The sequence below is a fragment of the Hemiscyllium ocellatum genome, chromosome 5, assembly GCF_020745735.1.
Source record: "Hemiscyllium ocellatum isolate sHemOce1 chromosome 5, sHemOce1.pat.X.cur, whole genome shotgun sequence".
NCBI lineage: Eukaryota > Metazoa > Chordata > Chondrichthyes > Orectolobiformes > Hemiscylliidae > Hemiscyllium > Hemiscyllium ocellatum.
This window is the reverse complement of record NC_083405.1, coordinates 15,468,899-15,484,401: the sequence shown is the minus strand read 5'-3', so window position 1 is coordinate 15,484,401 and position 15,503 is coordinate 15,468,899. Positions and strand designations below refer to the sequence as shown.

Here is a 15,503-nt window from a genome sequence, read left to right as displayed (position 1 = left end):
ACCTTGCCTATTTACCCTATCCATGGCCCTCATGATTTTATAAACCTCGAAAAGGTCACCCTTCAGCCTCTGACACTCCAGGGAAAATTGCCCCAGCTTATTCAGCCTGTCCCTATAGCTCAAACCCTCCAATCCTGGCAACATACTCATAAATATTTTCTGAATCCTTCCTGCCCTAAGATCCTGTGTCCTAGAATAGTCAATTGCTAAGCCTGTCCCTCCCTCAAGTCACATCTGTTGATGACAAGATCACAATTCCATGAATTAATCCACACCCTTTACTCATCTGTCTAATCTGTAATGCTCCTTGCATTAGAGTTGAACTCAGGAAAAAAAAAGAAATTGCTGGAAAAACTCAGCAGGTCTGGCAGCATCTGTGGAAAGAAGTCTGAGGTAACGTTTCAGGTCAAGTGAAGAAGGGTTCTGAAGAAGGGTCACCTCATAAATTTTGATAAACAGACTCTACAAATATATTAAGAGCAAGAGGGTAACTAGAGAGGGGTGAGGCTTCTGAAAGATCAAGGAAGATGTCTTTATTAGATTACTTACAGTGTGGAAACAGGCCCTTCAGCCCAACAAGTTCACACCGACCCGCCGAAGCACAACCCACCCATACCCCTACATATACCCCTTATCTAACACTACGGGCAATTTAGCATGGCTAATTCACCTGACCCGCACATCTTTGTGACTGTGGGAGGAAACCGGAGCACCCGGAGGAAACCCACGCAGACATGGGGAGAACGTGCAAACTCCACACAGTCAGTTGCCTGAGGCGGGAATTGAACCCAGGTCTCTGGCGCTGTGAGGCAGCAGTGCTAACCACTGTGCCGCCGTGAACTGTTATGAAGATGTGGGTGTACTGTACCTTTTAAGAGAGTTAAAAGCTAGCAGAACTACTTGACACAGCACCAAGTGTTCGGAACAAGATATGATTAGATTTAGAATCCCTACAGTATAGAAACAGGCCCTTTGGCCCAACAAGTCCACACAGATCCTCTGAAGACTAACCCACCCAGACCCATTTCCCTACCCCAGACCCATTTCCCTACCCTATATTTACATCTGACTAATGCACCTGCCACTATGGGCAATTTAGCATGGCCAATTCACCTGACCCACACATCTTTGGACTGTGGGAGGAAACCGGAGCACCCGGAGGAAATCCACACAGACACGGGGAGAACGTGCAAACTCCACACAGTCAGTCACCCGAGGCAGGAATTGAACCCGGGTCTCTGGCGCTGTCAGGCAGTAGTGCTAACCACTGAGCCAACTTGCTGCCCCATCTTTAAGGAGGGGTTGATGATATTGTAACTTTGTTTAAGAACGGTTGCGAGGAGAAACTGGGGAACTATAGGTCCGTGAATCTGATTTCAGCTGTGGGTAAATTGTTGGAGGTGATTATAAAAGATAGGATTTGTGAATATTTCGAGAGGCAAAATTGATTAGGAATAGTCATGATGGTTTTGTGCGAGGAAAATAGTGTCTCCCAAACTTGATGGCATTTTTTGAGAAAGTTATCAAAAAGGTTGGTGATGGCAGAGTAGTAAACATTGTTTATTTGGAATTTAGTCAAGCCTTTGACAAGGTTCTACATGATAGACCAATTATTAAAGTTAGATCATGTGGGATTCAGATTGAGCTTGCCAATTGGATACATAATTGGCTTAACAGCAGGAGACAGAAAGTAATGGTGGACGGTTGCTTTTTGGACTGGAGGCCAGTGACCAACAGTGTTCCACAGGGAACGGCTCTGGGTCCTCATTGGTTCGTCATTTATATAAATGATTTGGATGAGAATATAGAAGGCATGGCCAGTAAGTTTGCAGATGACAGCAAAATTGGTGGCATAGTAGACAGAATTTTCTAGGATTACAAAGGGATCTTGATAATTTGGGGAAATGAGGGAATACAGATGGAGTTCAATCTAGATAAATGTGGGGCACTGCACTTTGGTACAACAGACAAGATTAAAGCTTACACAATTAATGGCAGAGTATTGGGTAGTGTTGCAGGAAAGAGTGACCTAGGGGTGCAAACTCTTTAAAGTTTGCGTCACATATAGAAAAGGTGGTTAAACAAACATTTGGCACGCTTGTCTTCATTGCTCAGTCCTTTGAATATAGGTGTTGAATATAGGTGAATATATATAGGTGAACATAGGTGAATATATATGTTTGAATATAGGTGTTGGGATGCTACGTTGAGGTTGTACAGGACATTGCTGAGGCCTCTTCTGGAATACTGTGTCCAGTTCTGGTCACCCAGTTATAGGAAGGATACTATTAAGCTAGAGACGTTTCAGAAGAGATTTACCAGGATGCTGCCAGGAATGGAAGGTCTGAGTTGTAAAGAACGGCTGGATAGGCTAGGACTCTTTTCACTGGAGCGTAGGAGGTTGAGAAATGACCTGACAGAAGTTTATAAAATAATGAGGTATAGAGAGAGTTGCTGGTAGTTGTCTTTTCCCTAAGATGGGGAATTTCAAGATTAGGGGGCAGATTTTTAAGGTGAGGGGAGAGAGATTTAAAAAAGACAAAACAGGCATTTTTTTTTATCCAGGGGCTGGTTCAAGGTGGAATGAACGTCCTAAGGGATTGGTGGATGTGAGTACAAATACAACGTTTAAAAGGCCATTTGGATGGATACGTGAATAGGAAAGGTTTGGAGGGATATGGGCCAGGAACAGGTGGGACTAGTTTAGTTTGGGATTATGTTTGGCATGGACTGGTTGGACCAAAGGGTCTGTTTCTATACTGTATGACTCTATGGCTCAGTGACATTCCTGATGCTGGCAGCCTGGGGAGCAACACACCATCTGCAGTGTTGCAACAACAGAAAGCCTGTGTGTTCCCCTAACAAATCCCCTCTGACTGTCGCTCCTCCTTTCTTCTTCATTCACTCTTGTACAGTCAGTCTGCTTGTGTTGCCATTAGCTTGGTTCTGTTTGCACTCCCTTGAGGAACCAATGCCCTTATCAGCTTCCAAAATAGAAAGCCAATTTGTGATCGGGAGCTGAGAGAACTCCTGCACTAATTCTCTTTGACTCACTGGCGGTCACCCATTTCCTCTTTACTCTAGTCCCTTATTCTGAGGTGTGACCTAAAATTTCTCTAAAATTGCTATCCATATAACTCTCAACCTCATGGATGTGCCACATTGTCTACAGCTGTCACTCAAACTCTGAAACATCGAGCTGAAGTTTCTGCAGGTAGGCGGACATCCTGTTCGTGTGGTCATCTTGAATGTTAGAAGGTTCCATGAATTCCCATGTACATCACATATACCACTCAGCTGCCCTCACCTGTCATAATTTAATCCTGAACATATTTTGTCCTACTTATTAACTTTTCTGATTAAAGTATCTCTAAGATAAGGTAATCTTAACTTGATAAATTCTCAATGGAATAATACCCAATTAGCTGCATCCTTTGGCCTTGCGTCACTTTTCTGAATTTGATGTCACCTCAAAGCTCCCTTTGCAGCTCAGACTTGCCCTCCAATGCCATTCACCCCAAGGTTCATTCCAGTACACTCTGCTCCTGCTGCTGCTGAGACTGAGTTACATCATGATTTATTATTTACATCTTTGAAAAATCTCAATAGATTGGCCTGTATGATTTCTCTTTCAGAAATCCATGCTGACTCTGTCTGACCCTGGCACTGTATTCTAAATGCTCTGCTATTAAATCTTTTATCAAGGACTCTATCATTTTTCCCACTACTGAAGTCAGGCTGATTGGTCTATAATTCCCAGTTTTTTTCTTTGTCTCCCTTTTAAATAGTCAGGTTACATCTCCCAAACATAGGATCTAACCATTCCAAAGTTTATAGAATCACCATTGCACCCATTATTTGTACAGTCATTTCCTTAACTACTTTGGGAAGTAGATTATTGGGTTGTGGGGATTTAATCCCATCAATTTCTCCAACACAATTTCCCTCTGAATATTGATTTCCTTTGGTTGCTCTCTCTCACTGGACACCATGTTCCCCAACATTTTTGGGATTTTGCTGGTGTCCTCCTTTGTGAAGGCAGAACTGAAACTTATTTCATTGATGTGCCATCTCTTTGTTCCCTGTTATGACCTCCCTGTTCAGACTGTAACAAACCTACATTTGTCTTCCTAATATTTTTCTCCTCACATATCAATAAAAGCTTTGACAATTGGCTTGCACACTCCCTGCAAAAAGAAAAATCATTGCAGTTGTGGAAGGTTAGTCATCTCTGCCTGATTATATCTCTGCAGAGGTTCCTGCAGAGTGCTACATCAATGACCTTCCCGCCCCCCCACCCCCACCTCCAGCATAAGGTCAGAAGTAGGGATGTTTGCTGATGACACAATGTCCAGCAGTATTCATGACTCCTCAGACGCTGAAGCAGTCCATCTCCATATGCAGCAAGACGTGGATAATATCTAGAACTGGGCTCAAATGATGCAAATAACATTTGCGCCACATGAATGTTAGACAATGGCCATCTCCAACAAGAGAAAACTTAACAATCATCTCTTGACAGTCGAAGGTGTTACCATCACTGAAACCCCCACTAAAAACATCCAGAAACGGAACTGGACTAGCCATATAAGTACTGTTACTGAAGAGAAGGTCAGAGACTTGGAGACCTGCTGGGAGTAACTCACTTCCTGACTCCTCAATGCTTGTCCACCATCTGCAAGGCATGTGATGGAATATTCCTCACTAGCATGGATGAGCTCCATCAACATTCAGAAATCTAACATCATCCAGGACAAAGCAGCCCTCTTGATTGCTCCCACATCCACAAAATTCCACTCCCTTCCCCCACCGATGCTCAGTGTGTACCACCGACACTGTAGAAATTCACCAAGGCTCCTTAGACAGCATCTTCTAAACTCACAGGCACTTCCATCTAGGAAGACAGTGGCAGCAGATACATGGGATCATCACCCCACCCATAAGTTCATCTTCATGACACTCACACCATCCTGATTTTGAAATATATCATTATATCTTCAAGGTTACTGGATCAAAATCCTGGAACTCCCTTGTTAACATTGTGTTTCTACCTAAAGCACATCGACTGCAGCACTTCAACAAGGCAGCTCACCATCGCCTACTCAAGGGCAGTTAGGGATGGGCAATAATTGTTGAGTAAAAAGTGAGGTCTGCAGATGCTGGAGATCAGAGCTGAAAATGTGTTGCTGGTTAAAGCACAGCAGGTCAGGCAGCATCCAAGGAACAGGAAATTCGACGTTTCGGGCCAGAGCCCTTCAACAGGAATGAGCAATAATTGTTGACCCAACCTGCAACAACTACATCCTATGAATTAATAAAGAATTATAGGCAGTGCTCTAAATTATGGTTTAAGAAGGTTTGACATAGGTTTAGCAAAACTTCTCTTCTATTTATTCCTGTCACTCTAGACATATAGAATAGAATATAAAATCCATAAGACATGAGCACAGAAATATGCCATTCAGTCCATCAAATGTGTTCCACCATTCAGTGAGACCATGACAGATCTGATAATGCTCAAGTCCACTTTCCTGCCTTTCCCCATAACTCTGATTCTGTTGCCAATAAAAAAAATCTGTCTCTCAGCCTTGAATGTATTTAATGACTCGGCTATGCCAGGCCCTCTGTGGTAATGAATTCAACAGATTCAGTAATTTCTGAGAAATAAGAGAACTCCTCATCTCTGTCTTAAATGAGTGACTCCTTATTCTGATATTATTCTTTATTCCTAGACTTTTCCATTGGGGGCAAATAACTTTTCCACATCTAACCTGTCAGGTACGCTAAAAATCTTGTATGTTTCAATAGGTCGCCTCTCATTCTTCTAAGTTTCAGTGTGCACCAGCCCACCTAAACAATCTCTCCTTATAAGACAGTCCCTCCGACCTGGTATCATCCTTGTCAGCCTTTTTCTGGACTGCCTCCAGTGGCAGACTATCTTTCTTTGGACAGTTGGCCTGAAACTGTTCAGACTACCTCGGCTGTGGTTTGATAAGTACCTTGTATAAGTTTAGCAAACTCCCCCACTCCCCGCTTTCATAATCCAATTTCTTTGAAATAAAGGCCATCATTCCATTTCCCTAATCCATTGCCTGCTGTATTTGGGAGCTAGCTTTTGGTGATTCATGGATGAGGTCTCCCAAATCCCTCTTGTATAGCCTTCTGCAGTCTTTCTCCATTTAAATAACATTCAGTTCCTCTATTTCACCTGCCAAAGTGCCTAATCTCTAATTTTCACACATTACATTCCATCTGCCAAGTTTTTGCCCACTTGCTTAATCAGAGCTGAAAATGTGTTGCTGGTTAAAGCATAGCAGGTTAGGCAGCATCCAAGGAACAGAAAATTTGACGTTTTGGGCCAGAGCCCTTCATCAGGAATCAGGAATGATGAAGGGCTCTGGCCCGAAACGTCAAATTTCCTGTTCCTTGGATGCTGCCTAACCTGCTGTGCTTTAACCAGCAATACATTTTCAGCTCTGATCTCCAGCATCTGCAGACCTCACTTTTTACACTTGCTTAATCACTCAATATCCCTCTGTCAAATCTTTGTGTCATCCTCATCACTTGCCTTCCCATCTACATTTGTGTCATCGGCTGACTTGGCTCGAATACATTCCCTTTTCTTATCCCAGTCATTCATATATTTTGCGAATAACTTGATTTGATTTATTAACACATGTATATATCACATGTATTGAGATACAATGAAAAGTATTGTTTTGCAAGCTCTCCAAACAGATCATATCTTATATAAGTACATCAGAGTAGTAGAAAAAGATGCAGAATACAGTACTACAGCTACAGAGGAGGTGCAGAGAAAGACTAACTCTAATATACCAGAGGATCATCCATAAGTCTGAAAACAGTGGGGAAATGATCCCTGTGGCACTTCACCAGTTACAATTGATTTGGCAGTGCCAGTGTTGGACTGGGGAGTTTAATTTGGAAGCACCAGCTTTTGGAGCAATGTTCCTTCATCAGGTGATTGTGGCATATATCCACATACTCCACCTGACATACACCTGGTGAAGGAGCAACACTCAGAAAGCTAGTGCTTCCAAATAAACCTGTTGGACTTTGGGTCTTCTTCCCTTCATAAATAGAGTGATTACATATGCTACTTTCTGGTCTAATGGAACCTTTCCTGAATCTAGAGATCTTGGGGAAAATTAACACCAATAATATCTACAGCCCATGATCCACATCTATTAAGAGTCTAAGATGAATCCATCTAGACTTAAGAGACTTGTCCATCAGTTTCCTGAGTGAAATTACAGTCATAAGGAAAACAGTACTAAGTTCCTCTTTCCCTTCCACCCGTAGATTTACAAAGATCAGTGGGATGTTCTTGCATCCTCTTCAGTGAAGACAGAAGGAAAACGTGTGTTAATTTCATTGACCTGTTGCTCGTCTCTATCCAGCTTTCAAGACAGCATTCTCATTTCATCTTGCAGTCATCCATTTGAAATCTTAGAAAAATGCTAACTCAGTATATTCCTTGTTCTTTTATCCCATAGGAAGATGCCTTTTAATATTGATATTTTAACATTATAATAATGAGACATGTTGCCAAATGCTCGTCTTGCATTCATTAGCTCAACACAGACCTTTTCCTTCATGCTTCCTGCCCCTTCCCCTTCCAATGTTTCTATCTTTCCTCAGTTCTGATGAAAGGTCATCAATGTGGAACATTAACTTTATTTATTTCTACAGATGGTGCTGACCTGCCAAGTCTCTCCAGCTTTCTTTGCTCTTATTTCAAATTTCAGGCATGGACTAGAAATGGTAACTCTGCTTTCTTCCCACAGATGCTACCAGACCTGCTGGGTTTCTCCAACAATTTCTGCTTTTGTTTCACACATCTGCAATATTTGGCTCTGACTCATTATTGTAGCATTATTGTTTTAAAATCTATCTCTTCCTCCACCACTCTTAATCTCCAATATGTTCCGAATAAAGTAAGAACTCCCATCTTTAATTTTGACCTGCTTCAACAAAATATTTCTAATGCTATTACAACATACATTGTTTTTTTTTTCTGAGCCATAAGAAAGTGCCAAAACTGAAGCAGATTATTAGATAAGTATAAGCTCTGAACTTCCACTTTGGGATATAGGTATTTATTATTCATCACAGAAACAGTTACTACTGGCAAATATGAAACTACAATGCATTGTTAATGTTCCACAAAGTTATAGCTGGTGCAGTGAGAGTATTTTATCTCACTGTTATTTTGTTGAATACATATATCAATTAGCTCAGTTAGCTGGATGGCTGATTTGCAATGCACAGTGACTCCAACAGCACAAATTCAATTCTTGCCTCAGTAGGAAGTTTTCGTAAAGGTTCCACCTTTCCAACCTCAGCCCTCACATTAAATTTACCACCAGTTATCTCTCTCTAATGAGAGAGTAGTCCATCCGGATTCTGGTGATTTTATCTTTATAAATTAGAGGATGTCTTTTGATAGAAAATAATTAATTGAAAGAATAAAAGATTCAGATCACTGACTCCTAACTCAGGCGACTGACTGTGTGGAGTTTGCACATTTTCCCCGTGTCTGCGTGGGTTTCCTCCGGGCGCTCCGGTTTCCTCCCACAGTCCAAAAATGTGCAGGTTAGGTGAACTGGCCATGCTAAATTGCCCGGAGTGATAGTAGAAGGGGTAAATGTAGGGGAATGGGTCTGGGTGGGTTGCACTTCGGCGGGTCGGTGTGAAGGGCCTGTTTCCACTCTGTAAGTAAGTTCATCTAAACTAATCTAAATTACAAGTGAATTATTAAAATTGAATTAATCTCAAAATCTGCCATGTCAGTGGTAAAGTTTCCTTCTGATTTTAATAAGTAAATATTGAATACCAAACTGGAAATATTTCATTATTTAAGATTTAAGTTATAAAATCCGGAGGTTGATGTGATTTGGGGATCCACCTTTTCTATTGATTTTCAATTGTCATGATCCATTATTGGAATAACATATACTTTCTTGAATTCTGGGTAATCCAAGATGGAAGACAGGAAAAACTTGTGGTTGTAAGAGTTGCTCACTTTTTGAGAGTTTTAGGTGTTGGAGGTGATTTCCCCGAATGCTAGGAGCAACAATTACTAATTTGTAAGCTGTTGGAACTTTGGGGGAGAAAAGATCAAAACAACGGCACTTTAAAAAGAGGAAGACAGCCAAAGGTAGAGACTATTTGGTCAGAGAAAGAAACCTCCACTGCTGTCTGCCACAGCAGTGAATCTGCACAACTGTTTGAGGTCAAGTATGTCTGTACATCAGAGTGCATTGAAGAAAAATTAACAAACAGTGAAATTCACAGCTGACCTTGGAGGAACCTGTGTGGGAGAGCTCACAGCACAGGAACAGAGAAGTTTATAGTTTTAACATGTAACCTTGCTGTAAGTCTATAGTAGTGAGTAGAATGGGTTCTTTTTTGATTATTGAGATCTGTCTCTTGATTAAATTTTAAAAATATGAAAGATAGATATAGTAATAAGTTAGCCTGGAGCAGTACTTTTTACAATAAAGTGGTGCTATTTTCTGGGTATGTAGATTGTTAAGGAGCAAAGACGGCCTTTAGCAGAGTGATGTGCTCTGCCTGCCTGATGTGGGAGATTAGGGAGAATTTCTATGTTACTAATGATTATGTCTGCAGGAAGTGTCTTTGGTTGCGAATCCTATCAGAATGCATGCATCGATTGAAGCAGCAGTGAGAGGCAATGAGGAATTTACAGGAGTAGTGGGTGTGATGGATGGTAGTTATGGGAAGGGGGAAAAGCTGCAGATACATAGTCAGGTAGATGGGTTACCTCCACAAAAGATAGGAGAGGGAGGCAGGAAGTGCAGGAGTCACCTGTGGCTATCCCCATCTCAAACAAGTGTGATGTTTTGGAAAATGTAAAGGTGATAGACTCTCAAGGGAATGTAGCATGAACAGCCAAGTTTCTAGTACTGAGACTGGCTCTAATGTAAGGTGGGCTACGTCAGGTTCCAAACAATTGATTGTGATAGGGGACTCTCTAGTAAAAGGCACGGACAGACTTTTCTGCAGCCGGCAGCAAGAAATCAGAATGGTGTGTTGCCTCCGTGGTGCCAGGATCAAGGAGAGGGTGCAGAATGTTCTCAAATGGGGAAAGGAACCGACAGGAGGTCATTGTGCATGTTGGAACTAATGATGTGGGAAAGGAAAAGGATGAGATTCTTAAGTGAAAATAGAGCAAGTTAGGCAGGAATTTAAAAGGGAGGGCCTTGAGGTTAGTAATGTCTGAATTATCCTGGGGCTAGTGAGGGTAGGAATAGGAGGATAGAGCAGACAAATGTGGGACTGAGGAGCTGGTGCGGGGGGGCGGAAAGGGTTTACTATTTTTGGATCATTAGAATCTCTTCTGGGGGAGAAGTGAGCTGTACAAGAAAAGCAGATTGCAAGGGATTGGTAGGGTTCTAATATAATGGCAGGGAGATTTGCCAGAGCTGCTGGGGAGGATATAAACCAGTAAGGTGGGACCCAGGGAGTTAGTGAGGGAAGAGATCAGTACAGTTGGGAAAAAAGAGCAAGCTAAACAGTCAGGGCAGGCAGGAACAAAGCAGAGAAGAAGGTAGGACTGGCAAATTAAACTGCATTTATTTCAATGCAAGGGGCCTAACGGAAGGCAGATGAACTCAGAGCATGGTTAGAAATATGGGGCTGGGATATCACAGCAATTACAGAAACATGGCTCATGGATGGACAGGACTAGTAGCTTAATGTTCCAGGATACAAATGCTGTAGGAAGGATAGAAAGGGAGACAAGAGAGGAGGGGAGTGGCAGTTTTGGTAAGGTATAGTATTACGGCTGTGCTTAGGGAGAATATTCCTGGGAATATATCCAGGGACATTATTTGGGTGGAACTGAGAAGCAAAAAAGTGACGATCATCTTATTGGGATTGTATTATAGACCCCCAAAGAGTCAGCGAGAAATTGAGAAACAAATTTGTAAGAATAATAGGGTGATTATGGCAGAGGATTTTAACTTTCCAAACATAGATTGGGACTGCCATAATGTTAAGGGCTCATTTGGAGAGGAATTTGCTAAGTGTGTAGAAGAAAACTTTCTGATTCAGTGTATGGATGTACTTACCAGAGCAGGTGTAAAACTTGTCCTCCTCTTGGGAAATTAGGTCGGACATGTGATGGAGGTACAGTGGGGAAGCACTTTGGGGCCAGCAACCATAATTCTATTAATTTTAAATTAGTGATGGAAAATGATAGACCAGATCTAAAAGTTAAGGTTTTAAATTGGAGGAAGATTAATTTTGATGGTATGAGGCAAGAACTTTCAAAAGTTAATTGGAGGTGGATGTTTATAGGTAAAAGGACTGCTGGAAAATGGGAAAATGAGATAACCAGAGTGCAGAGACAGTATATTCCTGTTAGGGTGAAAGGTAAGGCTGATAGGTGTAGGACAATGCTGGATGACTAGAGAAATTGAGGTTTTGGTTAAGAAAATAAAGGAAACTCATTCTAAAAGATGAAAGACTTAACAGCAATCGAGGTTTGTTCAATATATCACATCAGTTGAATTACACTATGATCTTTTGCTATAAACTCTGTGTCCTATGGAGGGCTCATGCCCGAAACGTCGATTTTCCTGCTCCTTGGATGCTGCCTGACCTGCTGCGCTTTTCCAGCAACACATTTTCAGTCCTATGATCCTGCCCTACTAGCTACCTGATGAAGGAGCTGGGCTCCTAAAGTTTGTACTTCAAATAAACCTGTTGGACTATAACCTGGTGCTGTATGATTTTTAACTACGTCTGGTATAGACAGCAGAAATCAAGTGAATGAAGTATGCTTAAGAGGGAAATCAGGATGGCAGAAAGGGGACATGAGATAGCTTTGGAAAATAGGGTTTAGGAGAATCCAAAGGGATTTTAGAAATATATTAAGGATAAAAGGATAACTAGGGAGAGAATAGGACCCCTCAAAAAAACAGTAAGGCAGACTATGTGTGGAACTGCAGGAGATAGGGGAGATACCAACAAGTATTTTGCATCAGTGTTTACAGTGGAGAAGGACTTGGGAGATATAAAATGTAGAGAAATAGGAGGTGACATCTTGGAAAAATTTCCAGATTACAGAGGAGGTGGTGCTGGATATTTTAAAATGCATAAAGGTGGATAAATCATTAGACCTGATCAGGTGTACCCTAGAACTCTGTGGGATGCTAGGAAAGTGATTGCTGGGCCATTTGCTGAGATATTTGGATCAGGTGAGGTGCCAGAAGACTGAAGGCTGGTTAAAGTGGTTAATCAGCGTGGTGAACCATAGACCAGTGAGCCTGACATCAGTGGTAGGCAGGTTGCTGGAGGGAATCCTGAGAGACAGGACGTACATGTATTTGGAAAGGTAAAGACTGATTAGGGATAGACAACATGGTTTTGTGCCTGGGAAATCATGTCTCACAAACTTGATTGAGCTTTTTCAAGAAGTAATGAAGAGGATTGATGTGGGCTGAGTGGTGGACATGATCTATATGGACTTCAGTAAGGTGTTCGACAAGATTCCTCATGGTAGCCTGGTTAGCAAGGTTAGGTCACACAGAATACAGGAAGAACTAGACATTTGGATACGGAACTGGCTCAAAGGTACAACAGAGGATGGTGGTGGAGGGTTGCCTTTCAGATTGGAGATCTGTGACCAATGTATGCCACAAAGATTGGTGCTGGGTCCACTGCTTTTTATCATTTATATAAATCATTTGGATGTGAACATAAGAGGTACAGTGTGACAAAGCTGTTCCATTAACAAGGTTAGGTTGAAGTTAGTGTTTTTCAGAGAGGTTGTAAATGACACAGGTTCTGAAAAGTCTGAGTGGGCGGCGCGGTGGCGCAGTGGTTAGCACTGTTGCCTCACAGCGCCTGAGACCTGGGTTCAATTCCCGACTCAGGCGACTGACTGTGTGGAGTTTGCACGTTCTCCCTGTGTCTGCGTGGGTTTCCTCCGGGTGCTCCGGTTTCCTCCCACAGTCCAAAGATGTGCGGGTCAGGTGAATTGGCCATGCTAAATTGCCCGTAGTGTTAGGTAAGGGGTATATGTAGGGGTATGGGTGGGTTGCGCTTCGGCGGGTCGGTGTGGACTTGTTGGGCCGAAGGGCCTGTTTCCACACTGTAAGTAATCTAATCTAAAACTTTGAAGGATAGACTTTAGGGCCAATTTGTTCACAGCGAACAGATACTGGCCTCAGGCAGAGGACTTTCAAGTTAAAACAAAACACTTGTATAATGAAAGGGGAGTGGCCAGTTCTTGCAGCTCAGTTTTATTTCTTTGTTTTAGGTTTTAATGCAGCAGTGTGTGTGTGTGTGTGTGTGTGTGTGTGTGTGTGCTGCTGGACTCTCTCTCTCTCTCCTTCTCTTTGACTTCTTTCCTGTAAGAACTTGTTTGATTTTATCTTTTGTGCCAAGGGGTGTTTATGGGGATTGCTGCAAATATTTTGGAGTGGCATCATTCAGTATTCTGTATTCTGTTCTTTGTGTTTCATTTGGTAATCTTGTAAATAAATTCTGTTTTGTTTAAAACAAAGTAGTTTGACCAGCTGATTCACTCCTAGAATGCCCACTTCACACCTGCTTAAAACAACCAGCAAAGTTAGGGTCTGGACTACCTTCTTGAAACGTTCTGAGGGGGTCTAGCTGGTCCATAACAACAGTTAGTAAGTTTGCAGATGACACCAAAATTGGAGGTGTAGTGAACAGCAAAGAAGATTACCTCAAGAGTGCAAGGGGATGGAGTTTAATTTAGATAAATGTAAGGTGCTGCATTTTGGAAAGGCAAATCAAGACAGGACATATACACTTAATGGCAAGGTCCTAGGGAATGTTGCTGAACAGAGAAACCTTGGAGTGCAGGTTCACAGTTGTTCAGAAAAGATGTAGAAGGATGTTGCCAGGGTTGGAGGATTTAAGCTATAGGGGGAGGCTGAATAGGCTGGGGTTGAGAGGTTTATAAAATCATGAGGGGCATAGATAGGGTAAATAGTCAAGGTTTTTTTCCCTGGGGTGGGGGAAGTCCAGAACTTACAGGGCATAGATTTACAGTAAGAGGGGGAAAATTTTAAAAGGGACCTAAGGGGGTAACATTTTCATGCAAACAGTGGTGCATGTATGGAATGAGCTACCAGAGGAAGTAGTGGAGGCTGATACAACTACAACATTTAAGAAGCATCTGGATGGGTATATAAATAGGAAGGGTTTAGAGGGGTATGGGTCAAATGCTGGCAAATGGGACTAGATTAGGTTAGGATATCTGGTTGGCATGGATGAGTTGGACCGAACGGTCTGTTTCCATGCTGTACACCTCTATAAGTCCAAAAGCAGTGGATTATTTTAGTCCCACATGAAATATGAAATGGTATCTTGAAAATTATGTTAATGTCCATAAATGAGTCTTTGTTCCTTGGGGGAAATACATATTTTGTTCAGTGTACCAATTGCTTCCATCCTTTCATTAAGAGAAATTGAAGTACTGTAATAAGTGAATGGTCAGTCAGTTCTTTGCCCGCGATGAATCCATCAAGCTGTCTCCAGTCACGCACCTATGTGTTGTGTACTTAGCATCCAGCCAAGTAGGATTTTAGCATCACAAAAATATTTCGATTCCAAAAAAATGGAATAGTTATGAACAATTTCTTTTGAGAAATAAGGCGAGCCGTGCAAATACGTATCTTTTGGACAAGCATTGCTCAGTTGAGTCTCAGTGTGAGAGTTATGCGTGTGTTTTCAGGTTGGTGCCCAGAGTGATTCCCCCCCATCTCCTTACCTGCTCTGAGCCTTGGAAGCAGATTCTGCAGGTGGGAGTGATGCCCCCGTTGCGAAAACTGCAGCTGCTGCTGCTGCTGCACACAGACTCGGCGTCGTTGGAGCAAGAGAGCCCGCCGGTTTGGTAGCTTTCGTGTTCGGCGGGGCGCCCGTCCTGCGCCGCCGGCGGGGCGCAGCCTCTCGCCTCCTCGGCTCTGGCCGGGATCAGCTTCTGCCTCTCGCCGGCGCCGAGCCCTTGCCCCCGCTGCCTGGCGGCAGCGGCGGCGGTGGTGGGGGTGGGCGGCGATTGGTGGCCGAGAGCGCCCCCGCCCGGCACTGTGCTGCCGTTGCTGGCCATGCCGCTCTGCCTCTGCCGCTGGTCCCGCTGTGGGAGAGGCTGGTGTTCGCTCATCGGGGTGAGGATGCAGGGGAGGGGGGCTGGGGATGGGGAGAGGGGGCCGCTTAGACTATCCCACCCACCCCCCCGCACACACACACAAGGGGAGAAGGCTGGAAGTGTTAGGGAGGAATGGGAAAGGCAGATAGTTAACAAAAAGAGAGCGGGAAGAAAAAGGGAGGATGGAAGGGGATTTTTTTTTCTCAATAGACCATTTCAAGCAGCAACCCGGGGGTTTGGGGAGAGGGGGGGGAGAGAGCCCGGAGAATCTCCCGGACCGAGAAGCCGCCTGGGGTCGGCAGGCGGGTGGCAGCAGCCGTTTCCCCAGTGACAG

General features: G+C 43.1%; 1 protein-coding gene across 1 annotated transcript in view; it reads right to left on the bottom strand.

The window, feature by feature from the left end:
- LOC132815920 (E3 ubiquitin-protein ligase MARCHF11-like) overlaps positions 1–15,184 on the bottom strand; it is a 116,336-nt gene extending 101,152 nt beyond the window's left edge. Inside the window, exon 1 of the mRNA XM_060825294.1 lies at positions 14,795–15,184. Coding sequence (XP_060681277.1) covers positions 14,795–15,184 — 390 coding nt within the window. The remainder of the gene's footprint in view (positions 1–14,794) is intronic.
- Positions 15,185–15,503: the final 319 nt, after the last annotated feature.